The 27,965-nt window shown below is 51.4% G+C and overlaps 1 protein-coding gene across 1 annotated transcript in view; it reads right to left on the reverse strand.

Annotated features, from left to right (window-relative positions):
• Window positions 1-26,598, reverse strand: part of PTGIS (prostaglandin I2 synthase) — a 41,131-nt gene extending 14,533 nt beyond the window's left edge. The window contains exons 1-5 of the mRNA XM_037167138.2: window positions 26,435-26,598; window positions 16,712-16,835; window positions 13,003-13,181; window positions 10,670-10,813; window positions 7,250-7,401 (exon numbers count right to left, since the gene is read on the reverse strand). Coding sequence (XP_037023033.2) covers window positions 7,250-7,401; window positions 10,670-10,813; window positions 13,003-13,181; window positions 16,712-16,835; window positions 26,435-26,508 — 673 coding nt within the window. The 5' untranslated portion in view covers window positions 26,509-26,598. The remainder of the gene's footprint in view (window positions 1-7,249; window positions 7,402-10,669; window positions 10,814-13,002; window positions 13,182-16,711; window positions 16,836-26,434) is intronic.
• Window positions 26,599-27,965: the final 1,367 nt, after the last annotated feature.

A 27,965-nucleotide genomic window follows, 5' to 3' on the forward strand; every position in this document is an offset into this window, starting at 1 on the left:
AGCCCTGACCTCCCATGAGGCCAAGGGTCTTCTGGGCGTCACTCCATGGGGATGGGGACTTCCCGGGAGAAGGAGGCTGCAGGAAAGCCCTTTACAGGTTGACTTGCTTATTGTCTGTCTCACTCCCAGAGAACAGGAGCGAGGGGACTTGTCTATTTTACTCACCTCTGCGTCCCCAGCAACTGGCCCACAGTAGGTGCTCAATAAATACGTGTTAAATGAATGGTGGTTCTTTACACAGCTGGAGAGGGGACAAGAAACACCACGCCACATTCCCTAGACTCAGCCCGGCTTCATTTGGAGTCACCAGAAACGAACTAACTACCATCAAGAAGGGACAGACGGGTCTGGGCTCTCAAATTCACCTGCCTCCAGGGAAGGCGGGTAAAGTGAAGGAGGAAGGAGGGCCAGGAGGGAACTGTGGGGAGCAGGGGGTCCGGGGGCGGCCTCTACACAGCTCTGCCAATTGGCTCCCAGGGCCGATCTGTCCCCGGCCAGGGAGCCTGGTTTTCAGAAGAAGCTGAAAATCCAGGTGTTCACATGGAATCTTCTCGTGCGTTTTGGGGTTAGCACATAAGCAAGAAATGTTTGATCACTGTGCAGGTCACACAAGCGTCTTGAAAGGTCAACTCTGGCCCACAAATCGCCACTTTGCAATCACCATCAAATAAGCCACGGCCTGCTTTGCTTTGAAAAACCGGCGAGATGCAGCCCCAAGGGCGGACCACCGAGGAAATGCAGCCAGGTGTGCAGCGTTCGAACACTGTGTGAACGCTGAAAGACGCTGCTCTATTTACACAGATGTGCACGACCATAAGATTCGGGTGTCCCTAAATCGCCCTGTGCAAGAGTGGGTGTTCCTTTGGATTACTACGAAATTCCCAAGTTCCAGGAACTCTCCCACGGACTTTTTAAATGTATGTGAGCCAGAAAATAGTGTTTCAGGAAGACCCACCCACCCAGTGGTTCTAAGCCGGGCCGCATACTACAGGGGACTTAAATGGGTGTCAAATGTTGGCTAAACATTTTTTTAAAGTATATTAGTTACATTTTCTTTTTTAAAAGATTTTATTTATTTATTTTTAGAGCGAAGGGAAGGGAAGGAGAAAGAGGGAGAGAAACATCAATGTGTGGTTACCTCTCAGGTGCCCCCTACTGGGGATCTGGCCTGCAACCCAGGCATGTGCCCTGACTGGGAATCAAACTGGTGACCCTTTGGTTCCCAGCCCGCACTCAATCCACTGAGCTACACCAGCCAGGCCTATTAGTTACATTTTCAAATAGCACGCAGTGAGCCCAACTGTTTATCTGAAATGCATTATTTTCCTGTGTTTCCCAACTTTTCAGGCACTGGAGAATCACTGGGGCACTTGTAAATCTCCTGCCCAGGTCCCCACCATAGGCCAATCTCATCAGAATCTCTGGGGACTGGCTGGGGCACAGGTGGATTTGAAACAGAGTGCAGAGTGCAGAGTGAGTGCAGAGTGCAGAGTGCAGAGTGAGTGCAGAGTGCAGAGTACAGAGTGCAGGCAGAGTGCAGAGTGCAGAGTACAGAGTGAGTGCAGAGTGCAGAGTGCAGAGTGAGTACAGAGTGCAGAGTGCAGAGTGCAGAGTGAGTGCAGAGTGCAGAGTGAGTGCTGAGTGCAGAGTGCAGGCAGTGTGGCAGCCGCTTCCCCTGAGGCCTGTAAAAGTCATCTGATGAGTGAGTTCCAAAAGGAGGCCTAGGAATTTAACACAGACTAACAGTGACTGGCATTCTTTGAGCTGGGACAGCACCACTGCAGGGACTGAATATTACTGTAAATGCTGCTCTACAGCAGCAGGTAGCTGCAGGTATTGAATATTACTGTAAGTGCCGCTTTTAAGGAAGACTCTAAGGAGCAATGCACTGTGAAAAGACAACCGACGGAGTTGGAGAAAGTATTTGCACATCATCTTATCAGATAGGGGTCCAGTACCCAGACTATATTAAAAACTCCTATAACTCAATAACAACAACCCCCCCGCCAAAAAAAAACCCAAATGGATATAGGACTTGAATAGACATTTCTCCAGGGATGATGTACAAAGGGCCAATGATCACATGAAAAGATGCTCAACACCACGACTCTTTAGGGAAATGCCAATCACAGCCGCATGAGTGAGGGACCATCTCATGCCCCTTAGGAAGCCTAGCATCCAAAAAAAAAAAAAAAAGCTAAATAACGAGCAAGGATGTGGAAAACCAGGAAACCTGTGTGTTGCTGTTGAGAACACAGAATGGTGGGGCCCTGGCGGGAAGGTTTGAAAGGTCCCCAAAAAGTTAAAGATAGAACCGCCACTCGCTGAAGCAACTCCACTTCCGGATGTTTGCACCAGAGAAGTGACAGGACCTCAGACAGATGCCTGGACACTCCCCTAGTTCACAGTGGCATTAGCAACAGACAAAGGTGGAAACAATCCCAGTGGCCTCCAACGGAGGTGTAGGTAAACTGAATGCAGCGTCTCTGTACCACGGACTTGGCCTTAACAAAGAAGGAAGTGCTGACAAGGCTGCAACACAGATGAACCTGGAAAGCCTCACGCCAAGTTAAATGAGCCAGGCCCGAGAGGAGAAATGTGGTATGATTCACTGACATGAGGGACCCAGCAATCAAATTCAAAGGGACGGAAAGTAGAAGAAAAGTTACCAGGGGCTGAGGAAGAGGGAGATGGTGGTTACAAATCTTTTGTTTGGGACAATGAGACATTTCAGACAACAGTAACAATATAGTTACACAACATTGTGAATGTGCTTATTGCCACTGAATTGTCTACTTAAAAGTGGTCAAAATAGTGAACTTTATAGTGTGTATATGTTACCACCATTAAAAATAGAGAAGTATGTGAATGTCACTTGGCAAATGAGCTGAAGATGGTGTTGTATAATAATAAAAAAAAGGGACTAGCAAAAAAGTTAAAAATTTAGAGCAGTGGTTTGATCATCGAATCAATTCCCATTGGTGGATCCCTTAGAACAGCACGGGGCATGCACCACACATGAGACAGAGTTACTGCCACTCTGCATACATTGTTAGGAAAAAGCAAAGTGCCATATGAATGTGTCCTGTACGCATTTATGGGGAAAAGAGAATGATTAAGAAAGAACACAGTCACTTTGCTTGCATTTGTGTAAAGGAACTCTGGAAGGTTCCACGTGAAAGTAATGAAACCAGCCAACAGGGGAGAGTGAGAATCGGGTGGGAAACAGCATGATAGGAAAGGGAGGGAGACATTTCACTGTCATGATTTTCTATTTCCAATGAATGAACCACATAAAACATATTCAAAGTCTGGCAACCCCTGCACACACCCCTCCCCACCCGAGAAAGTTTCCAGAGAACAGACCACAGATCACAGATTCAATGAACTCATGGGTCTCGTACGGACAATATTGGAGTGAAGAGACCTGAAAAGCTGAGTCCAGCAACTCAGCCACACGGCGGGTGAGATGCTGATATCGAGGGTGGAGTCTGAATAGAATCATTTCCTGAAATGAAAGAGTAAGAAGAAAGCAAAAGTTCATGTTGCATGTTCATATGCAACATGATGCTCAACAGATGCTCAACAAAAATCAGTGAGGGCAAGTTCGACTTCTTCATTTCTACTCCTAATTATTTCTATATTTGGGTTGACAAAAAAAAAAACACTAAAAAAATACCTTCCCACCAGGAAAACAGGGGCTCACTGTATAATTTGGACCACAGTATAATTTGGGCTTGCGCTATGTTTCAACACGTGGAGAACGGTCTAGAGCCGCTCTGTGCAATAAGGTAACCACAGGCCATCAATGGTTACTGGGCCTTTAACATGTGGCTTGCCCACACCGAGACATTCTGTGATTCAAAGTGTTAGCACCAGTAACAAAATGTAAATGATCTCATTGATAATTTTTATATCAATGACATGCTGAAATGCTGATTTAATTTTAGCTGTACCGAGCTGAAGAAAATCTATTATTAACATTGATTTCATCTCTCTCCTTTTTAAAAGCATCTAACAGAAAATTTAAAGATAATTCTGTAGTTTGCATTCAAGGAAGAGAAGTGTTCTAGAAAGACAACACCAAATTGATAACAGCAGTAACCTTGGGAGAAGAATTTCCCTTTTCTGTGATATTTAACTTAAAAAATAAGTTTAAATAAGTAATATTCATTACTAATTTTTTAAATTAAATTTAATTTTTTAAAATTTTTTTATTGATTATGCTGTTACAGTTGTTCTATTCCCCCTTTCATTCCCCTCCACCCTACCCCCCATCCCCACCATTACCCCCCTTTAGTTTATGACCATGTGTCTCAAGTTCTTTAGATTCTATATTTCCCATACTATTCTTGCCCCCCCTTCTATTTTCTATCTACTGTCTATGCTACTTATTTTCTGTACCTTCTCCCCCTTCTCCTCCTCCCACTCCCCTGTTGCTAACCCTCCTTGAGATCTTCATTTCTATGTTTCCACTCCTGATCTAGCTGTCCTTTTAGTTTGCTTTCGTTTTAGGTGTGGTTGCTAATAACTGTGAGTTTGTTGTCCTTTCACTGTTCATGTTTCTTTAACTTCTTTTTCTTAGATAAGTCCCTTTAACATTTCATATAATAAGGGCTTGGTGATGATGAACTCCTTAAATTTGATCTTATCGGAGAAGCACTTTATCTGTCCTTCCATTCTAAATGAAAGTTTTGCTGGATAGAGCAATCTTGGTTGTAGGTCTTTGGATTTCATGACTTGGAATACCTCTTTCCAGCCCCTTCTTGCCTGGAAGGTCTCTTTTGAGAAATCAGCTGACAGTCTGATGGGGACTCCTTTGTAGGTGACTGTCCCCTTAGTTCTTGCTGCTTCTAGGATTCCCTCCTTCATTTTAATTTTGGCTAATATAATTATGATGTGCCTTGGTATGTTCCTTCCTGGGCCCAACTTCTTTGGGACTCTCTGAACTTCCTGGATTTCCTGGAAGTCTATTTCCTTTGCCAGATTGGGGAAATTCTCCTTTATTATTTGTTCAAATAAGTTTTCCACTGGTGGCTGTGCCTTTCCCCCTTCTGGGACCCCTATAATTCGGATGTAGGAGCGCTTAAAGATGTCCTGGAGGTTCCTAAGCCTCTCCTCATTTCTTTGAATTCTTGCTTCTTGACTCTTTTCTGTTTGGCCATTATTTGCTTTCTTCTGGTCTACTCCATTGATTTGAGTCCCAGTTTCCTTTTCATTGCTATTGGTTTCCTGTGCAATCCATTCATTTCAATTAGTTTCACCTTCATATGTTTGTCATATGAAGGATTCAACAAACGTGCATTTTATATTTTGATAGGGACAGGTTTGCCCTGCAGCCTTGGGCCCTGAACTGAGAAACCTTTCCCAACATTGCCACCTGCTGCCCAAAGTGGGAAATGCAGCCTTCCTTTAACCAGCCCAGGTCTGCTCCCAAGACAGAGGGTCCCCTGCTCTGCAGCTACCCAGACTCCCAGGGAGCGTCAGAATGGAGCAAAGGGCAATGCAGAAACCACTCTTTCCTGGAGAAGCAATCGGGGCTGAGATGTGTCAGGTGATTTATGCACAGCATTTTGCAATCAGATGGGCTAAGTTTCCATTTTGCTGGCTATGGCGCCCACCAGCTGTGTCTATGACAAGGAACCTCTCTGAGCCTCAATTTCTTTACCTGCCAAGCCGGTATAATGATACCAAACTTCCAACATTGATGGCAGGAGTCATTAAGATAAAGATTTGCCTCTAAAAAGATGTTAAGAGACACAAAGAAGCAACTCACATAGAGGAAAAGCAAATGCCTGGGAAAACACACAAAAAAACACGTTTTATCTCCACCAACAGGGAAATGCCTATAAAGCCAGGGGTCCTTTTTCACCCATCGGATTGGCAAGGATTTAAAGGCTGATAACTGCATGTTGAGAAGGTTGTGGGAAAATACAAATTAAAACACATTACCCAGCTCTGCCCATCAGATTGGCAAACAAGTGGAAAGATTGATAACATTTGGTGGGCCTCTTCCCTTTGGGTAGACGTAGAAATTGCTCCATTTTTTTGGAAATGATATGATAGTAACTAGTAAGTATTTTAATGTGTATGCCCTTTGACCTGGCAAACTCACTTCCAAAAAAATGTCATCAAGAAATAAAGTCACCAGATGGCCGAAGTGATAACAGTACAAGATACTATAATAGTCACACACACACACACACACACACACACACACACACACACGGAAACAATTAGAACAACCCTTTGGAAGGGCGTGGCTACCTAAATACCGACATGTGAGGGCTGGAAGAGTGTTTTCTTGTTGTTGTTAATTTTGTTCTTCCATTTTGCTGGATTCTTTTTTGCTTCAGTTAGTTTTGTCATGGATTTTCTGAGGTTTTCCAGATATAGTAGGAGATCATTTGCAAATAGGGATAGTTTTAATTCTTACAACAGAAATTGATTTATCTAATTGTATTGACTAGCACCTAGAAGATGTTTGTATTGACAGGGGGAAATGTATCTATATTGTTAGCTTAAAAAAATACAAGTTGTAGGCTTGGCTGGTGTGGCTCAGTGGATTCAGCGTCAATCTGCAAACCAAAGGGTTGCTGGTTTGATTCCCAGTCAGAGCACTTGCCCGTGTAGTGGGCAAGGTCTCCAGTAGGGGTTGCATGAGAGGCAACCACACATTTATGTTTTTCTCCCTTTCTCCTTCCCTTCCCCTCTCTATAAAAATAAATAAATAAAATATTTTTAAAAATAAAATAAGTTTTATACACTCTAGATATGTATATCTGTCTCTATTTGCAAAACAGAATATTCCCACAAAATACCAGAGGGATATATGTCAGCATGTTAACATCTATATTGGAAGCTGGGCTCGGAAGAGTGAATGTTATTACTTTCCACTGTCTACATCTATGAATTTCTACCCACAATAATGTTTCTTACTATAAACAATCTAATGTGTTAAAGTTTGGTTTACAACAAAATATAAATAAGGGAAGTGAAGTGATGAGCTGTTGCGAGCACTGAATGAGACAACACTTCATTAACCTGGTATCGGGCACACAGAAAGAGGTCAAAAAAATATTTTTTTTCTTATTACCTCAGCCAATCCTGACAGCCACCGTCTAGGAAGGTCCTACTCTCCTCCCCATCTTACAGGTGAGATCCTTCACCTTGAGCTGGGACGCCCCTCTGCATCCCGAGGTCTGCCCCCGCCCCCACAGGCCCCTGCGCCCCCTCATGCGGTGCTTACCCACAGACAGGGAGCCGCGCGCCAGCTTGGGAAGCAGCCGCTCGAGCTGGCGGAAGGAGTGGAAGACGTCGGCCGAGTGGGCGCGGTCCTGGGCCTGACTCTGAGGGGTGCGCGGCAGCGCCTCGATTCCATATAGCGTCAGGTAGCCGGCTCTGGGGACGGCACACAGCAGATCGGGGGTCCTCCTTGGTCACTCCCAGCCAGACCCCCGCCCCGCCCCCCGCCCCCCGCCCACGGCAGCCTACAAGCTTTTCTTCATTCACACCCAGAGTGAGCACCTACTCTTCCTACTAGATGCCCTGGCTGCTGGGGGCGGGCAGACACCGTAAACAAAACAGACAAAACCCTCAAGGCCTCATAGAGTGGACACTCCAGTGCAGACCAAGAGACAAGTGAGTGTACGACTAATATGTCAGCCGGTGCTCCGAGGTATGTGGGACAAAGAGGGCGAAGGGGCTCGCCACTAGGCTGACACCTGGCAGAAAGTGCAGAGGGAGGGGTCCTAGGCAGAGGGAACCGTGGTTGCCAACATCCGAGGAAGGGCAGAGGTGGAGGGCTGAGGAGCAGCGAGGAGGCTGGTGAGGCCGGGGCAGAGTGAATAAGGGAGAGGAGATCAAGCAGAGCGACAGTGGGGTAAGATGGAGCCACAGGCCAGGGGAGGAGGCTCCTGCCCCTGCAGAAGGAGTCAAGGCAGGCTCCCTGGAGGAGGCAGGGTCTGAGCGGAGACCTGCAGGGTGAGCAGGGGGAAAGAGAGGGGTAAAGGGTCATAGCCTGGGGAAGGCCCAGGGCTGAGAGAGCAACTTGGCCTGGTCGGAGCTGCCAGGTGCCGCTGGTCCAGGAGCTGGAGCTGGAGCACGAGGGGACAGGGACAGGATGGAAGCAGTCGGGAGCTGGTAGGGCTGGTCGTGCAGGGCAGGGCAGGGATGGGGGCTGCAACCATGAGAAGGCTGGGCTTGACCTAAGGGACAGGGCCTGGTTGGGGGTGAAGAAAGGATGAACCACAGGAGCAAGTGTGCTGTTGGGACGTGTATACACACACACACACACACACACACACTCTCTCTCTCTCTCTCTCTCTCTCTCTCTCTCTGCCCACAGGAAGGGTCCTAGAGGAAATGTTTTCTGCCAGCAGTCACTGTCAAATACTTTAGGAGCCCCAGGCCCACTGGCCTCTGTCCTGGGTAGAAAACCACAGGTTTTCACTTCTCCCGCAGGGTGGGAGGCGCCAGCTGGGCCTCTGCAGAGAGACACCACCAAAGCCCACTGCTCCCCTTGAGTGCCTCCTGGTCCCCGCACCTCCCAGAAGAGGGATTTTTTTGAGAAGGAGAGGCCGGATGCCGGAGTGAGGGAGGCTGGGGGCCGAGAGAGGCCCGTCCAGTCCTGACTCTGTCTCTTATCCGCACAGTGCAGGCACGTAGTAGGCCCTCAGTAAATGTTCTCTGGATAGATGGTTGGATGGATGCAAGGAGGGGTGGATGGATGGATGGATGGATGGATGGATGGATGGATGGATGGATGGAAGGGAGGGTAGATGGATGGGTGGATGCGTGGATGGATGGGTGGATGGGTAGGAGGGAGGGTAGTTGGACAGATGACAGATGGACGAACAGACAGGAGGGAGGGTGTGAGAATGGATGGATGAATGGTTAGAACCTAACGCTGAGAACACTGATCTTGGGAGAAAATTACAGTTATCATGGTTCTGAGCTCAGTCCACACCAACAAGGCCACAGGGGGTCACACTGTGGAAGAGAGGGCCCTTCCACATCAAAGTAACAACTTGGCTGAAGACAGATAATGACATGTGTGAACATACACATAACCTACAGGTGGCGCTAGGGGCTACGGAGAAAAGGCCTGAACAGGGGTGTCAGAAAGGCCTCTCTGAAGGAGGTGACACTTGCGATGAGACTTGAATGAAGTGTGGTGGGAGCCTTGCAGACATGTAGGGAACAGCATTCTCGGGCACCGGAACAGAAACTGCAAAGGCCTTGAGGCGAAGGTATGCCTGTCCTTTCCGAGGGGCACAACGGAGGCGGGTGAAATGACAGGGGAGAGAGCAATGGGGACACGGTAAGGGGCAGGGATAAGAGTAGAAGGGGCCAGGGGTGATCATGCAGGACCCTAGAGGCCAGGGCGAGAACTTTGGATGCCTCTCTGAGTGAGGCAGGGCCCCGCCCAGGAAGGTTTGAGTGGCGGCATCTCACGGTCCGGCCTGTGAACCTGCACCTCCACACGAAGGTCTGTCACCCAAGCCACCCATCCCTCTCCACTTCAGGGGCTCCAGAGGTGACAGAAAGGCCCCAGCTGCCAGGCACGGAGGCAGGAGCTCCAGCCCAGGCCTCGGGTCCTAAAGACACAGGGACTCATTCACACATGACCCCAGGCCGTACCCACTGTCACCCTGCCCCGAACGACCCAGCCACCACCATGTCGGCTCCAGCGCCCCCGGCGTCACAGCTTCCTGTTGGACTTCTTTGTCTGCACAGGGACACAGGGTGGCGGGGCCCAGGGGACCACGGAGCTGCCTTGCTGTGAACTTGCTGGGTGGTGTTAGCTGCCCCTTCTAGGACCTCAGTTCGCTCCACAATGACAGGGTGGACCAAACCAGCGTCACCCGGACCAGTCACAGCCCTGGATGGCAGCTGCTCCACTCCAGGAAAAAGTGAGAAAAAATGTGGCTCTTCCGCACACCTGGGGTCACACTTGAGAGAGCGGGCTCTGCGGCCGGCCCTGCCGTGACCCCAGCTGTGGGACAACTCCGGGCGGAAGACTTCGGCCCTGCAAGCCACCATTCTCTCTCCTACACAGGCAACTGCGAAAGCCCCCTAATGGGTCTTCTTGCTTCTCTCTCATTGCCACACACCTGGCATGTGGCCTAGTCCCCCTGCAGGAGCCAAAGAGCACTTTTACTTTATTTTAAATTTTCATTTACTGATCCAAGAGAGAGACAAAGAGAAACACTACTTTGCTGCTCTGCTTCTTTATGTTCTCATTGGTTGTTTCTTGTAAGTGCCCTGACAGGGAATCGAACCCACAACCTTGGCGTATTGGGATGATGCTCCAACCAACTGAGCTACCTAGCCAGGGCTCAAACAGCACTTTTGAAGCTCCAAGTCCAATCATGTTCAGCCCCTGCTAAAACCCCCAGCGTCACTCATCTTACTTAGAATGAATCCCAAAGCCTACAAGCCCCCCTCCCCCCTTTTTGGACTCTGTTTCCTTTACAATTCGCAGGCTGAGCCAGGGAAATACTTGGGGTCCCAGATGCAAAATGTCATCTTACAGTCTTTGCTTCCAGGGTCCCAAACGACTTCCCCCCCACATAAGGTCCTCGTGGTTCCCCAGCCACTATTCGGGGCTGAGCCAGGTCCAGCCTGTGGGGCTCCCCCCGGGCAAGTGGGGGCTGGCCAGGCTCACCTGAACAGGAAACCGTAGGAGAAATCGAGGAGCCCCGTCTCACGCCAGCCACTGCCCGCTTCTGCGGCGCCGCCCAGCAGCACGGTGCGGAGGTTGGTGTACATGGCGTCCGTGAGCGCCTGCAGGTCTTTGTGGAGGAGAGTCCTGGGGCGGGGGACAAAGAAATGAGAGAGCGGCTTCCACGCACGGGCGCCTCCCTCCCCAAACCTCAGGGTCCTGGGGCGCCAGTTCCTTGCTGGCAGTGGGGGTCTTTGGAAGATTGGCTCGAACAAGCTGGTCTTATTGCTGTCATCATCGACGACGATGACCAATACTATTTATCGTACGAAGCACAGGGATCTCGCTTCATTTTTTGGCAACTCTAATGGTTAACAGTTACCAATATGATACCCATTTTACAGACGGAGAAACTCAGACATAGAGGGAAATGACTTGACCGAGGTCACTCAACCAATAAGTGACACAGCTGTGACTGATCTGCCCACCTCCAGAGTCTGGGCTCTTTTTTTTTTTTTTTAGATTTTATTTATTCATTTTTAGAGAGAGGATAAGGAAGGGAGAAAGAGAGGGAGAGAACATCAATTGGTTGCTTCTCGAGTGCCCTCAGCCAGGGACCTGGCCCTCAGCCCAGGCTCGTGCCCTGACCAGGAATTGAACCAGTGACCTTTGTGTTTACAGACCAGCGTTCAACCCACTGAGCTCCACCAGCCAGGGCCAGGGTCTGGAATCTTCTCCACCATAGTCCATCCCTCCTTGGGGCACACAAGCTTGGATAAGGAGCCCTTTAGTCTGAAGAAACCCCGAGTTCCTTGGATAACTCAAGGCTGGAAAACTTCCAGAGGGTTCCATGACCCTGCACGTAATCAAAGCTTTTGCATGTTCAAGTTGGAACATGTTGGAGAGCAGCAGACACGACCCACGTGCAAGAAAATGTATAAAGGGCATAAAAGAGCACCAGGCACATTGTAAGTGTTCCATAAATGGGAAGTTGTGATTGACCTTGACCTTCTTTTCCTGACCCTCCACTCCAGGCACTAGTCCCCAACAGAGACAGTAGATGTGGCAGCCATGCCCAGAAGACATCATGCCAACTTGGCAGAAACTTCCAGAAACTCTTGGGGGCAGACACTGGAGGAAACTGGGGGTCCTCCCTGTGTAGCGGAATAGGATGCAATGAACGGTGGACTCTTGTTGCTAGTGAGCTCTCATGATCCCCCTGGAATGGCGGGACCCGGGACACTCAGGCTCAGAAACACTCCTAGCAGCTGTCCCACAAAGCCAAGGTCAGACTGGGCACTGCTCTCATGAGTGTGCACCTCACAGTGTTGGCCTCTCCTCGGTTTAGCCGTCCTGCCAGCCCCAGCCCTCCAGGCACTTTCCCCAAGTCCTGGAGGCTCCCCTTCCTGGAGACAGAGCCGTAAAGATTAACATCAGTCTGCGAGGCTCTTAGGGGCGGATGCAGAGTCTTGTTTCTTCAGTATCTTGGGTGGAGAAGAATGTGCTGTGGAGTCTGCAGAGTTGAGTTCAAATCCCAGCTCCGCCACTTATTAGCAGTAGACCTTGGGCAAATCACTTTGCATCTCTGAGCCTCAGGTTTCTCATCTGTGAGATGAGAATAGAAATACCTAATTCTTGAGGCTTTTGCACAAATGTGAGAGTGAGCCTATGGAACACCTGGCATGTGGCAGGTGCCCTCAGAGGGTGGCTGGCAGCCTCCTGCACCCCCAGCATCTAGGCTGGTGAGCAGGGGCTGGCGGGTCCTCAGATGTTTGCCGAACGAATACAGAGTTAGAGTCGCGTGGTTGATGTAAGACTCCCTACGTGTCGGGACCCCTCCCTAGCTGCGTGACCTAGAGCAGGTCACCTCTCCGAGTTCGCACGTATAAAATGGGGCTGTAAGTCCTTACCCTCCAGCAATGCCCTGAGGACTAATGCAGTCCTGCATGATGCCCGGCACAGAACATAAACTCAAAAAAATCAACCACCCCACCCTGCTCCCTTCATTTTACAGATGTGGAAACAGGCTTGGGGTGGGGGCGGGGGAAGCCTCTCCAAAGTCACAAGGCTAGGAAGGTGCGGAGCTGGGATTCGAACCCAGGTCTGGCTGACCCAAACCCTGGTCTCTTTCTACTCAAATCAGAGCTGCCTGCTATGAAGTGAAGTGTTCTCCCGCAGCCCAGATATTCTGGGTTGTTTTTTCCCTTTGTTTTTGTTTGTTTCCTTGAAAGGAAATGTCTTTTACCGGACACCTGTCAGAGAAGAGCTACTCGAACTAGCAGGTGGGGGCGGATCGTCCACCCCGGCCACCCGAGGTGCCGCGTGCGGCCACTCACGGTTTCATCCTGGCCTTCTCGTCGCCGGGGTCGTAATGCGGAAGCTGCACGTCGAAAATCCTCTCCATGAGGAAGACGGCGTAGGCGTGGAAGTCCAGCTTCGTGCGAGGCTCCCACACCACCGCGTCGTAGGAGTGCAGGTCCAGGAGCACGGTGACGTGCCTGCCGCCCACCAGCACCTGGGGAGTTGGCAGGTCAGCGCCGTGATCGGCAGCAGCTGCCCGCGGTCAAGGGCCCACACTGTGCCAAGCACTGGCCCCTTCCAGTACCTAACAGACGGTGGTCTTTCATCGGCCCCTCACGACCACCCTGTGAGGTAGGGACCTTCATCCCCCCGTTTACGCCTGAAAAGTGAGGCTTTGAGAAAGCAGGCAATGGGTCCAAGATGGCACAGCCGAGAAGTGCGGGGCTGGAACTGGGATCCTGCACTTGTTCGCACCTAAGGTTGTGCGCTTAGCCACCTCAGTCTTAGGCACCTGCCGTGGTTACCTGAGTCACTGTCACGCCTCCCGCAGCCAGGAGGGGGTCTGCCCACGGGAGAAAGCAGATGGACACATGTGCATCATAGATGGATGGACAGATGATAGACAGAGGATGTTAGTGGATCAGTGCTAGTGGGCAGATGATAAATGGGTGGATGAACCGATAGATGGACAGATGCATGGATGGAAGGGAGGACAGATGGACAGGTGATACTGTGGGGTCAATGCGAGTGGACATGCAAGACCCACTTCTTCGGGAGGCTGAGCTCCGACGCAGCGCGCTGTCCCAGAGAGAAGGAAACAACCGGGAGCTGTAACCCCGCGGACAGCAAAAGGAAGGGCCTTGTCCCTCAGCTGTCTGTGCGGGGGTCACGCCAAGGTCTGTGAGTCAAGTCCGTCAACCCCCCTTGTAAGACATATCCAAGGGAAAATGCTACTGGAGGGATTGTTAGATGGATGGATAAATGGCGGGATAGATCATCCAACGTATGTTGGACAGAAAGATGGATGGATCGGCAGCTAGAGGTTGGCTGGAAAAGAAATGTATGGATGAGAGTTGGGTACAGGGATGGCAGGATGAATGTTGGATGTACACAGGTGGGAAGGGTCCTCGGAAGGTGGGTGGGAAGGTTGTTCAGATGTTAAAGGGACGGATAGGTGGAGATATAAATAGGCGGATATCGAATGGATGGAGAGCTGAATGTTGGGCGGACAGCGGATGGACGGAAACACAGGCAGACAAGCGGAAGAATGGAATGTGGTGGTAACTGAACATACAGATGAAAGCTGGGTGGGAGGTGCGTGAGCGGGACGGCGCTGAATAAGTCTGGGCGGACATTTGGAAGAACATGCGATGGGCGCATGGAGGGCAGACAAATCCCGGAGACACACACAGAAACACGGGTGGATGAGCTGCTAGAGGGAGGCTGAATGGACATGAAATATAAGAGTGAGAGCTGGGACTTCCGCCAAGATGGAGGCATAGGTGGATGTGCCGTGCCTTCTCACACAACCAAGTTTAGAGACGACTAAATATTAGCAACAGAAAACACAGCCAGAACACAGAAAATTGAACTTTTCGGAAGTCTGTTAACAACAAATTCTTCAGCCTGACCGGTAAGGGGCGAAACCAGCAGCTGGTGGAGCGGGGTTGCACAGGAAAACTCGGTCAGACGGACTCAGGCGTGGATCCCAGGTGCAAGGTTGGACCTAGTGAGTGACCGAGCGAGCGACCAAGTGAGCAACCGCGGGGAAACAGCGAGGGAGCAGGGCTGCGGGTTGACTGTGGTCGCACATTGGTGCGCGGATAGACAAGCGAGGGAGTGGGCGATTGGACCGGGACCCAGGGGGTCCCCGCAGCAAGCGGCAGTGGAGGGCGCCACCATTTCCCTGCTCTGACCCCACCTCCACATACAGCGTCATAACCCAGCGACTCTGAGTGGCACTGCCCTGGTGAACCACCTCAGCCTCTGCTCCTCACCCAGCGGCGAGACACAGCAGAGGGGGCCGCCATTTCCCCGCTCTGACCACGCCCCCACATACAGCGTCAAAACCCAGCGACCTGGGAGTCCAAGGCTCCGCTCCTCACACTTAAAGGGCCCGAACAGACCAAAAATGGCTCAAGAAGATCTCAAAGCCCCAGAGCCTATAAATCTAAGCAATGAAGAAATAGCAAAACTCTCAGACGCACAGTTTAAAACACTGGTGATCAGGATCCTCACAGAACTGGTTGATTATACCCACAAATTAGACAAATATATGAAGGTGAAACTAATTGAAATGAATGGAATTGCACAGGAAACCAATAGCAATGAAAAGGAAACTGGGACTCAAATTAATGGAATGGACCAGAAGAAAGCAAATAATGGCCAAACAGAAAAGAGTGAAGAAGCAAGAATTCAAAAAAATGAGGAGAGTCTTTAGGAACCTCCAGGACATCTTTAAACGCTCCAATATCCGAATTATAGGGGTACCAGAAGGGGGAAAGGCACAGCCACCAGTGGAAAACTTATTTGAACAAATAATAAAGGAGAATTTCCCCAATCTGGCAAAGGGAAATAGACTTCCAGGAAATCCAGGAAGCTCAGAGAGTCCCAAAGAAGTTGGACCCAAGAAGAAACACACCAAGGCACATCATCATTACATTAGCCAAAATTAAAATGAAGGAGAGAATCCTAGAAGCAGCAAGAGCTAAGGGGACAGTCACCTACAAAGGAGTTCCCATCAGACTGTCAGTGGATTTCTTAAAAGAGACCTTCCAGGCAAGAAGGGGCTGGAAAGAGGTATTCCAAGTCATGAAATCCAAAGACCTACAACCAAGATTGCTCTATCCAGCAAAACTTTCATTTAGAATGGAAGGACAGATAAAATGCTTCTCAGGTAAGATCAAATTCAAGGAGTTCATCATCACCAAGCCCTTATTATATGAAATGTTAAAGGGACTTATCTAAGAAAAAGAAGTTAAAGAAACATGAACAGTGAAAGGACAGCAAACTCACAGTTATTAGCAACCACACCTAAAACAAAAGCAAACTAAAAGGACAGCTAGATCAGGAGTGGAAACATAGAAATGAAGATCTCAAGGAGGGTTAGCCACAGGGGAGTGGGAGGAGGAGAAGGGGGGAGAAGGTACAGAAAATAAGTAGCATAGACAGTAGATAGAAAATAGATGGGGGGGGGCAAGAATAGCATGGGAAATACAGAATCTAAAGAACTTGAGACACATGGTCATAAACTAAAGGGGGGGTAATGGTGGGGTTGGGGGGGTAGGGTGGAGGGGAATGAAGGGGGAATAGAACAACTGTAACAGCATAATCAATAAAAAAAATTTTTAAAAAAGAGTGAGAGCTGGGAGGCTATCAGGAAGCAAGGGTGCTGCCTAGGTGGGCAGAAGCATGGACGTGCCAGGAAGGGGTGGGCGCTGGATAGGTGGACGTTGAATGAATGGACAGAAGTGGGTTAGATGGGTATCCAAGGACTGGAGAGATGCTGCGTGACTGCACAGCTCAGTGTTGGGAGGATGCTAGAGGGACAGCGAAGGGAAGGGTGTTCGGCCCTCATTGGGTGGACAGTTGCACAGACGTAGCTAGAACGCTGGCAGGACCACTGGGCGGATGTGGAATGAGTGGGTTAGCGTGTGCACAGGTGCTGGAGGAATCAGAAAACACCAGGTGTGACAGCCCCAGCTGCTCATCCCTTCCCTCCCAAGAGGCACCAGAGGTACTTACAGTAAAGATATCACCATGCTTCTCCTTCATCCTCGTGAGGAAGCCAGCAGCATCCTTTCCAAACTCCAAGGCATGGCCCAACCAGGGGATGCTGCCCAGGTCCAGGGGGGGCTCGCCAGGTCGCCTGCAGGAGCCACAGTGCTTATCACCATTTGACAGAGCAGGGAAGAGGATAAAGTGCGTAGGGCGTGGGGCGTGCCTTTAAATGGAGATGGCAAGGCGGGCGTCCCTGAAGGTGGTGAGAGAGGGAGCCCCGTGGATACCTGGAGGAAGAGCCTCCAGGCAGAAAGAGCAAGTGCAAAGGCCCTGTGGTTGGATCAGGCCTGGCATGTCCAAATGACAGTACAGAGGCCAGTGTGGCTGGACTGGACGGAATGGGAAACGTAGCAGAGGTTGAGGCCAGAGCGGTAACGAGGTCCAGGCCTCGCAGGGCCTTGCGGGTAGCTGTGAGGGCTTCGGCTTTGTCTCAGTGAGGCGGGAACCATGGAAACTTGGAGAAGAGTAGGGACGTGATCTGGCTCAGTCTTTGTTATTTTTTTTTTAATGGATCCTTTTGGTTGCTGAGTAGAGAAGGGACTTGGCAGGGGGCTGAGAGCCGAAGCTGAGGGACTGGTTGATGGAGGTGGTCATCTCTCTAAGGGTGGGAGAGCTTTCCAGAACCCGGTAGCATAAAGATACAGAGTTGTCTGGTTGAGCCAGCACGGCCCCGGGTCTGGGAGAGCAGAGCAACTCCTCCGAGAATACAGTCACAATACAGAAAGCTCACCGTGATAGACAGAATTCTGAGCTGGCCCACACCTTAGTACAATCCCCTCCCACGGAGTCGGGGGCAGACGGTACAGCTGACTTATGGAAGAACACTTCTCCTCAGTGGGCCTGGCCTAATCAGGTGGATGTGGGGCTTACAGGAGACAAAACTGTTCTGGTGAAAGACTCACAGCATGAGACACGGCACCAGGGAGAGAGTCTCTATTGCTGGCTTTGAACATGGAAGGGGCCACAAGGCAAGGAATGCCGGTGGCGTCTAGGAGCTGAGTGGGTCTTGTCTGACAGCAGATGGGGACCTCAGTCCCACAACCACAAGGAACTGAACTCAGCCAGATTCTTCGCCGGATGTAACCTCGCCTGCCTCTTGACTTCGGTGGTGGAAGATGCTGAACAGAGAACCCAGCTCCACCCTGCCTGACCTCTGACCTGCCAGACTGTGGGGCTGATACACGGTGCTGATGTAAGCTGCTAAGTGTGTGGCAATCGGTTACACAGCAAAGGGTCATTAATCCCCTCAGACTTACATAGCTCTTGCATGGGGCCCTGCCCTTGACCAAGCACTTAGTAGGTACGAGGTGGTATATGAACCCCATCTTGTCCTCCCCCTACCCTTGGAAAGGTACCTAAGGCAGGTGCCTCACAAAGGAGCCTCACAATATTGCGGGGCTGGTGCTCACAGTGGGTCCCTGGAGGCCCCTAACCCCAGGCCCGGACCCGTGTTGCTGTGTTGGAGCCCGGAGAACCACAGGGAGGCAGAGAGCTCCCTGCCTGCCGAGTGAGTGGGTGAGTCATCCCAGCTCTTCTCACTGCAGACTCACTCACTCCTGCGCCAAACGGGACCACGAAGCTGGGGACACAGCAGTGAACAGGACGGACCGGGTCCCTGACCTCACAGGGCGCACACAGAGAGACAAAAACACAAGAAAGCAAGCTCGTTTCAGAGAGTGAGAAGTGTGATAAGCAAAATGCAGGAGATGCAACTCAGCGACAAAAAGAAAGAAACCCAATTTCAAAATGCACGAGGGATTCGCGTAGACGGTTCTCCAAAGGAGACACACGAATGGCCAGCAAGCACATAAAAATATGCTCAACATCATTAGTCATCAGGGAAATGCAAATCAAAACCACCCTGCAGAATCATTTCACACCCACGAAGATAAACATCATAAAATTAAAAATAAATTAAAAAAAGGAAAGTCCTGGCAAGGACGTGGAGAGACTGAAATACTCATGTTTCTGCTGGAACCTAAGATGGTGCAGCCGCTTTGGAAACTAGTCTGGCAGGTCCTTGAAAGGTTAAACAGTTCGTATATGATCCAGCACTGTAGCCCCAGAGAACTGAAAACATATGTTCAAACACACACGTGCACGCCGTCGTTCATAGTAGCATTATTCCTAAGAGCCAGACAGTGCAGAGCCAACCCACATGCCCACTGACTGATGAGTGGGTAAACAACACGAGATCCACGCTTGCCTGGGGACATTATTCAGCCATAAAAACGAGAGAGGCGCTAAACCATACCACGATGCGGAAGAACCTCACGGCCACCGTGCTAAGTGCAAGAAGCCAGACACGAAGGGCCACGTATTGTGTGGTTCTGCTTCTACAGAAGGTCCAGAAAAGGCGAATCAACAGATGGAAAGCAGGTGAGCGGTTCCCAAGGGCTGAGCGGTGAGGGATGATGAGCGACTTCTCATGGGGGCTGTGTTTCTTTTCGGAAGGATGAAAATATTCTGGAGTTAAATAGTGGTGATAGTTGCACAAGCCTGTGAAGACACTAAAAACCACTGAATTGTACACTTCAAAAGGATGAATTTTATACTATGTGTATTATATCTCATTATAGAAAATAAGGTCCTGGCTGGTGTGGTCCAGTGGATTGAGCGCCGACCTGCAAACCGAAAGGCCACTGGTTTGATTCCCAGTCAGGGCAAGTGTCTGGGTTGTGGGCCAGTCCCCCTGTTGGGGGCATGGGTATCTCTCACACATTAATGTTTCTCTCCCTCCCTCCCCTCCTCTTGAAAAGAAAATAAATAAAATCTTTTTTACAAAGAAAAGAAAAAAGGGGGATACAAGATAGTAAGGGGTTAGTTCAGAGAAGGTGGTGAGGGCCGGCCTCCCCAAGGAGGTACCATCTGAGCCAAGACCCACGGATGAGAAGGAAGTACAATGGAAGAGCGGAGAGAAAAGCATTACAGGCACAGGGGAACAGCAAGTGCAAAGGCCCTGCAGTGGGAACGCACTTGGTGAGGTTTTCACGACAGCAGAAGCTGGTGTGGCTGGAGTGGAAAATTGGGGTGGGGAGGGGCCGTTGAGAGGTAGGAGACAATGTTGGAGGTGACCTGTGGACCACGAGGACCCAAAAGCCAAGGAGAGAGTCTGGCTTGTACATCGAGTGTGATGGGGATCCTCTGGAGGGTTCAAAGCGGGAATTGGGAAGTAATGTGCTTTTAAAAGGTTGCAACTGCGAGAGAAGCAGGAGGGAGAGGTGTCAGGAGGCTACTGTGACCACCTGGAGAGCGATGACAGTGGAAGTGCAGGCCACGGTCCCTGGGAGCCAGCCCAAGCATCCAGCCTCCCCATCCCGCTTCCAGGACTGGGGGCTTTTGTGCTCCTGCAGCCATCGGGGGAGCACCAACTTGTCTTTCCCCTTCTTCCCCTCCCTCTCACCTTCCGTCACCATGGCCTCCTGGCCCCTCCATCTGGCTGTCCCCCAACCTAACCCAAAGCGCGGGACAGGTGGTGAATGGAGAGACTGGTCAGACCTGAGAGCTGGAGTTTGGGGATTACAGGAGCAGAACCACAGAGGAGGCTACGGGCACCGGGAAGGGCCTCCTGCTGCCACCTCCTCCTCTCTCCCCGTCTCCCACTCTACCTCGGAGCCCATTATCTAGGAAACTTGCAAAGCTGTGGGTCTGGGGTCCTCAGGGGGTGCCAGGGAGCTACCAAGACCTTCTCTTTCCCCTTGTCTTTTGGTGAGCCCCTGGGTCAAGGCCACTTCTCAGAAGGCTCCTCTTAAAGGCGGGGTGGTACGCTGGCAGAGCCCAGGCCGGAGTAACCCATTAGCCAGATGTGCGCCAGCCCAGAGAGACAGTGGACAGGGGAGCAGCATTTCTGGCAGGAGAGCGTGGTGGTTATGAGCCCAACTTTAGCGCCACACTTTCCGGCTTCAAATCCCAGCCACCCAGCAGCTGGCTGTGTGGCTCCGCTTCTCCATGTCTTCGCCGCCTCATCTGCGATGCAGGGTTGACCACACTGCTGACCATGCAGGCTGCGGTGCAGATCACAGGGGTTATAGACAGGACAGCGAGTGCCCGGTACCTCGTTGCCGAGGACCAGCAGGGGCCTGAGGAGGCGGACCCATAGAATCCTGGACGCCGCTTACTGAGTAAAAACAATGTGTCCGGTGCTGTGCATTTTCTGAAGGTGTCCTTGCTTGGTAATAATGGCCAATACTTTGTGAGCCCTGGCCAACCCTAGGAGGAGGGAATAGTCAGTATCAAGCCCATTTTACAGCAGGTGAAACTGAGGCCGAGGGGCTGAGTCACTTACCCCGGGACCCACTGTGGAGGATCTGGGTTTCTAACCCAGGCAGGTCTGACTGCAGGGAGGCTACCCCAGCCCCAGTCCCCCCAGGTGAACATCTGCATCCCCACTTTGCAGATGAGGAAACTAAGACACAGAGAGGTTTCAGCAACCTGTGCAAAATGCAGGGCCTGAGATTTTACCTTAAGAGGTCTTTGGGGATGCGGGTGGGGCCGGGGCTTCCTTTCCTACCCTTTATTCCGGCCTGAGCTCCCCAACAAGCCAGGTGTTATTTCTGGCAGCTTTCATCTTTCCCTAGAAAAGTCCCAAGGAGGTGCAGACAAAGGCAGGAAGCTGGGCGGCCAGGCGTCTGGCCCCTGGCGTGATGCAGGCTCCGCCAGCGCCCAGTCTAACTCAGACCCAGGCCACATGCCAGTGTGACTCAGCCTGGCCAGTGGGGCGAAGGAGGCTCTATTTTGGGGTCTGCGGTCTCTAGCCTCTCCCACTGACACTCTCACTGTTTTCGGGCACTGCCAGGCTCCCGCCCACACAGCTGATTGCTGCCTGCCCTCCCTGGTTTCGGACACCAAGACACCTCTTCTGAGTTTTAATTCCCATCATGTACGGTCCTCCAAAAACTGCCCATTCCTCACTCGCAGGTGCCTCTGCCAACCCCACCACCTATCCTGTCCCTCTCCACTCAACCCTTTGCACATCAGGAGAGGGGGTCAGGGTGGATCTCCCCACCTTTGCGTCTCAAAGGATTGCACCTTCACTGGACGGAAGCTCCACGAGGTCAGGCACTTGTCAATGGCTACAGTGCCGGGCCCCGCAGTAGGTGCTTAATAAATAGGCGTCAGATGAATGAATCACATACATAGTTGGTGCTCGGTGAGCAGCACCTGCCTCCCAGAGTCGCTAAGAGGGTTAAGGGAGCTAGTGCAGGTTAAGCAGCTCCCAGATGATCCATGTTCTGGCTTGTCCAAGGCAGCATCACTTTGCTGTGCAATGCTGGTGCGTTGCCCAACCTCTCTGTCCAGTAGTTTCAACTCAGTTCAGGGCCTCGGGCTCTGGGAGGATTTAATGGAAGAACAGAAGGGGGCTGGTTGCCATTCACCCAGGGCCTCCCTAACCTTCTCTCACTACCCCCTCTCGTGGACTCCTGCTGTGTGGAAAAAGCACGTGGCCATCTTGCTCTAGTTTTGCTTTCCTGTTTTTGTGTATAATAGACACCGATTCAGAGAATTGTTTCTCAACATAAAAAAACCCCTGCACAGTAATAAATACAACAGCTGAATGTTGGAGAGGCAATAGAGAGTGGTAGGGATTGTGGCAAGGTCTAGCAAGGACTCTACTACTAACTAACTCCCAGGCAAGTGTTTTTAGATCTTACCAATTTTTTTCACAAGAAGCTGGAAATCCGGAGCTTTGTGTGTGGAGTTCCCCAGTTCTCTCCCCCTGTGCTGTGTGGTACACGCCACACCCACCTGGGGCTGAATCCAGCCACAGACCACCATTTGGTGACCTCTGATTAGTACATGTTGGAAAAAGACAGCTTGATTTGCTCTTAGAAATTCCATATTCTGCAAGGGCCAAGATCAGCCCTTGAACCACCAGGAACCCTCACCTGAGGCTACCTGTGGCCTCTGGTCTCCCAGAACAGGAGCTTCCCACCTGGGAGACCTCTCCCAGGGCCCCCCGCAGCGGTCACACAAGCCGGAAGAGCAAGATGTTCACTCAGCCTGGCAAAGTGGCTGGGGCGTGAAAGACCAGCGACATGAGCCAGCGCAGGGAACAGATGGAGAAACACAGGCCAGGAAAGCGAGGTCTCTGATACTCACGTGGCAGCCCATGGCCTCAGCGGGCACAGGAGTCAGATTCCTAACTCCCAGCTCACCGCCCCTCCCAGGCGGACACACTCACGGTTAGCAAGCTGGGCTTCAAAATTCTTTCCATAACTGCAGAAACTTGACTTTGGACTTGGAACTAGATGACATTAAGAATTATTTTTTATATTCTCAAGAGAACAGAATGGCGATTGTCATTGTTTTTTGACATGCATGCTGAGATAGTGGTAAGATAGTGTGACCCTTGTAATTTGTTTTGAAATGTTGTCAACTGTCAAATCTAGGGGATGGGTATGTGAGGGTTCTTATACTAGTCTTTCTATTTTTCTGTTTAGATGAAATTTTTCATAAGTAAATGGTTTTCATTTTAAACAGAACAGAGCCACACCTAGAGAGAGTTGCTGATGGACTGAAGCAGTGCTTTTTTCTTTTTACTGGAAAAAGCATAAACTTGGGAACACGCTAGATGTGGAATAGAATTTCTGTGCGACCCTAGGGAGGTCACTCAGCCTTTCGAGGCCCGGGCCATAAGACGGGGTGATGAGTGTTATACCAGGGGTCAGTCAGGAGAAAGGCATGACCCCAGGGGAGTGGGGGCCTTGCTTGTTTTGACCCACACTTTGGTCCACCGTCTATACAGCATCAGCAGCACCCACCTCTTTTTCCAGCACTTGGTTATTTGTCCTGTCTTAAGGATCTTCTGGTGGCAGCTGCATCTCTCACTATCCTAACACCACGTGCCTCCAACACTATTTTAAAAGATTTTATTTATTTATTTATTTATTTATAGAGAGAGGGGAAGGGAGGGAGAGAAAGAGAGAGGGAAAGAAACATCGATTGGTCGCCTCTCACACACGACTCCAGCCGGAGACCGGGTCTGCCAACCAGGCAGGTGCCCTGACTGGGAATCGAACCTCTGACCTCTGGGCTTACAGTACGACACCCATCCCACTGAGCCATGCCAGTCAGGGCTCTAAGGCTTTTGAGCATTCAGATCACAAACACAATGTGTGCAAAGAGTGAGAAGTCAATTTTCCTAGGAATTAAAATTTCATGCAGCCCAGATTGTTAATCCAGGCAGACCCTGGGCAAATTGCTTGGCCTCTCTCAGCCTCAGTTTCCTCCTCTGTCCAATGGGTGTAAAAGAGCACCTCTCACTGAGTCGGGAGGAGGAAATGAGAATGGGGGCTTAAACTGGGGTCCCTGTTGGGTCTCCCCAGGGTCCGTGCAACTATCCCCCAGCTGTCAGTGACTCCTGCACCCACACTTCTCCCCTGTACCCACTTGCTGACCCCCCCTAAACTGCCAACAGATATAAAAATAAACAATTCGCCCTCAAAGATAAATTAGATCTAGATCTAATTTAGATCTAATCTAGTTCTCTGGATCTAGCAAGTATTAGCTAAAATAATGTTAAACCGGCATCCCTGCTAACCTGGCACTTCCGCTCTCCCTACTATTACCAGCATCAGCCTCACTTTGAAGACTGGGAAACTGAAGCAGAGAGTGGTTCTGGACTTCTTGTTCCTAGAGGCTACAAATTGTCATACACTGAGCACCCAGGTCCCCTGCCTCCCATGGCTGCCGCCATCACCCCAAGAAAAATGCAGTCACTCCGAAAAAAGCGAGACCGGGACGCCCCACAGGAAAACCACAGCTCAGCATCGAAGATAGCAAAAAAACACAGGAAACAACCTAAAAATCCACCAGTAGGGACAGGAATACAAAGGCATAAAGAAGCCAGCCACTGTTCACACTACGGAATCCTACACAGAAAATCAAAAGACTGAGTTAGGTCTCCACGTAGCAGCCTGGAGAGATTCCGAAACTGCAGTCTGGAGTGAGAGAGAAGCCAACACACAGTCTGAACGCACCTCTGCACAGAGGACCCAAAAAGCCCAACAACTTGGGAAAACAATTCATTTCATCATAGGGAAACGCATTTGTTGTCTTTTCTTTCTTTCTTTTTTATGAAGTAACAGCACTGTATATTTTTTTCTTTTTTTTTCCAGGCCAATGATTGAATACATGGTGTTCAATTTCACCTGGAAATGCATCCGATTGTTGAAGAAAAATATCATGAACTTCTTGTTTGGAAAGTCAACTAACATATTGTTTAAAAGTAAAAAGTTTCCAGACAATTTCTGGAACTTTCAAGCACTCTGATTTAAACACACACACACACACACACACACACTCTCTTACACTGCCCTGTCTTATCTACCAGCTCACGCCCAATGGCCTAACATGTGTACGAGTAATTGTAAAAGCAGCAGGGGAGCCTGAGGAGTTATGATATCCTGGATTGGACCCCGGAGTAGAAAGAAGACATGAATGGAAAAACTGCTGAAATTCAAATAAAGCCTGCAGTTTCGTTAGATGTAACAGACCAGAGTTGGGTTTTAGTTTTGACAAGTGTATATTACACGGGGAAAAATGTTAACAAGCGCGGAAACTGGGTGAGGGGTCTTTGGGAACTCTTTGTACTATTCTCTGCAACTTTTTTTGGTAAGTATAACGCTAGTCTAAAATGAAAAGTGTACTCTAGAAATCTGGAAGGTCGCCCCAGACGGATCAACAGCAGAAGTCCAGGATTGTTGGAAGGGTGGTTAGAAAGGCTTATCCCTAACGGGGTATTTGTTTTTAAGTCAAAGGCATTCAGCTATTCCTTCTGCAAATTAATCTCTTGAGTGTTTTAGAGAACGAAAAAGGCTTGCTGTTACCTCCCTGACTTGAGGGGTATGAGTTTTTCACTTTTTCTCCTAAACTGCAGATTCTCAATGGAGCAGAAAAACCTGTGGGACTGGGAAGCTGAGACATTTCACTTTGGTTCTGCCCAGGCCAAGGGACCCTCCGGCAGGGGAGACCCCTTCCTGGGCCTCAGTTTCTTCTCGGGCAGAGGGAAACACCCAGCCGACCCAGCCCCCTGGTCCAGGTCCGGGACTCTTGTGGAAGCTGGTTTCGGGGCTGGTCAGAGGGCCTGTCCCCAGCCCCGTTCCTCCCATCTGTGGAATAGGGACGGGGAGGAGGCTGCACCACTGGACAGCAGAGAACAAGGCCGGGGTTTGCACCAACTAAGTAGGTGCTGGATCCGGGTAGCAGCTGGAGAGCGGGAGAGGGCTTCCACCGAGCCCGACCATGCACCTTTCCTGACCCGCAAACCCTGGGTCCTCACCTGGAACCCCAGCGCAGGTCCCAGAGCTCTGGGCCAGGCCCGGCCGGCCGAGCCTACGTGGTAGGTGTCAGCCCCCTGGGACCTAGCCCGCGCGTCCCCACACCTTTCTGAGCCGTCCCACCCCGCTACTTTGCAGACGTGGGGTGGCACCCGGTCCGACCCCTCCCGGGGATAAGTGCGGGAGCCCCTTGTGGAAGAGGCCTGGACTCCCATCTCTGAGGGGCTCGCTCAGGGGGTGTGGGTGGCAGTGGAAGCCCCACCCCCAGCGCTGGGGCGGGGGCGAGCGGGGGAGGTGCTCCGGCCTGCGGCTGGCTCCGCGACCCCCAGCTGCTGCCCAGGCCAAGGAGCGGAGACGCCCCCTTTGTCCTGCAGGGCGGCGCGGGCCGGCGGGGCTGGGGGACACTCACCGCGTGCGCCGGCGGCTCAGCAGCAGCAGCAGCAACAGCGCAGCCAGGAGGCCGAGCAGCACGGCCCAGGGCATGGTCCGAGGAGCACGGTCCGAGGAGCGCAGCCCAGGGCGAGCGTGCAGCGACCCAGAGCGAGAGACTGCGGGCGGGCTCGGGGGTGGCCCGGCCCACCCAGGTGCCTCTCTCCGCCCCTACGCCCGCTGTTCAGCCTACAGGCTGGGCCCATTTAGGGGTGAGGGGCGGGGCCGTTGATCTCTCCCAGGTCCCGAGGGGTCGCTGTGGGCGTTCTCGGAGGCCCCCTCCTCCCAGCTGGAGCCGGGATAGGACCCCACCCCCTGGGCCTGGAATGTGTAGAGGGGAGGGGGGTGGGAAATGTGGGATGGAGGAAAAGGGAGACGCGGGTGGGAGGAAGGGTTGTGGTGGGGCGGCGTGGGGGTGGTGACGGAAAGGGAGAGGATGTGCAAGGAGGGAGAAAGCATGTGAGGGAAGAAAGGGGGCGTGGGGGAGGGGGGATAGGAAAGGGACTATGAAGATGGGAGGGTGACTGGTGATGGATGGGGGACTTCCGGGCACTTTCCACCTAAACCGCCTCCACTACCGAGCCCCCTCCTCGTCTCATCCCCACCTGGACCACTTAGAGACCTTGAGCTGGCTGTGCTGCGGTGGGGCTGGGGGGGGGGGGGCGAGTTTGGGCTGGACTCTACCCACAGGTGTACTACCTGCACCACTGTAGGGAGGCGGGTATTAGAGCTTCTTGGATGGGCTCCATCTCCCCAGTCCGCATCTGCTGTAAGGGCCCCGCCAGTGAGTGTAAAGCGCCCAGCCCTGTACCTGGGCCGTGGCAGGGGCTCGGGATGTGGGAGCCATTGTCAGGATTACCTGGTCGTTAAGGCGCCACCGTCGTCTCCGCAGGAGACCACCCCTGGGTTCCGGTGAGAACCCGGGCTCCTAGCTCCAAGGCCTGGGCCTCACGGTAGGTATTTTTGTTACGTTTGCAGCACGGTGCCCACTCCCTGCAACCCGCTGGCCCCCATTTCCACCCCGGCCAACCTCGCACAGGTAACTTACCCTTTCTGGGGCCAATGACTTATCTGGGACCAGACTGATCGGAGTGTGTTTAGCTCAGGGCAGGTGCGAGGAACTGAGGAAAACTTGCCTGTAAGAGGGAGTCAGGCACACTGAGTGCTTGGCGTGGATGAGCTTTGTGAGACTGTGGGCCGAGTGTGCAGCTGGGACCTGGGAGCTTTGCTTCTGGTCCTATGTTTGCTGCTCAGTGCGGGGGAGTTTGCACAGGTTCCTTGTCCTCTTCCCAACAGCCCCCTTAGGAGCTGCTACCCCTGCCCAGGCTCCTGGCTTCAGCCCGAATCTCTCCACAGCCCATTCTCCCCCCAGGAGTCAAAAGGATCCTGTTAGGGATGGGGAACTCAAGAGTTAAAGATTTTAGCCTTCGCTACAGTTGATAAGCCTACGTGATTAATGCATGTGGAAAGCTGTTATTCCCAGAATCGGAGTGACAGGACCTACGTGACTT

The sequence above is a fragment of the Artibeus jamaicensis genome, unplaced genomic scaffold, assembly GCF_021234435.1.
Source record: "Artibeus jamaicensis isolate MK-2021 breed Jamaican fruit bat unplaced genomic scaffold, CSHL_Jam_final contig_685, whole genome shotgun sequence".
NCBI lineage: Eukaryota > Metazoa > Chordata > Mammalia > Chiroptera > Phyllostomidae > Artibeus > Artibeus jamaicensis.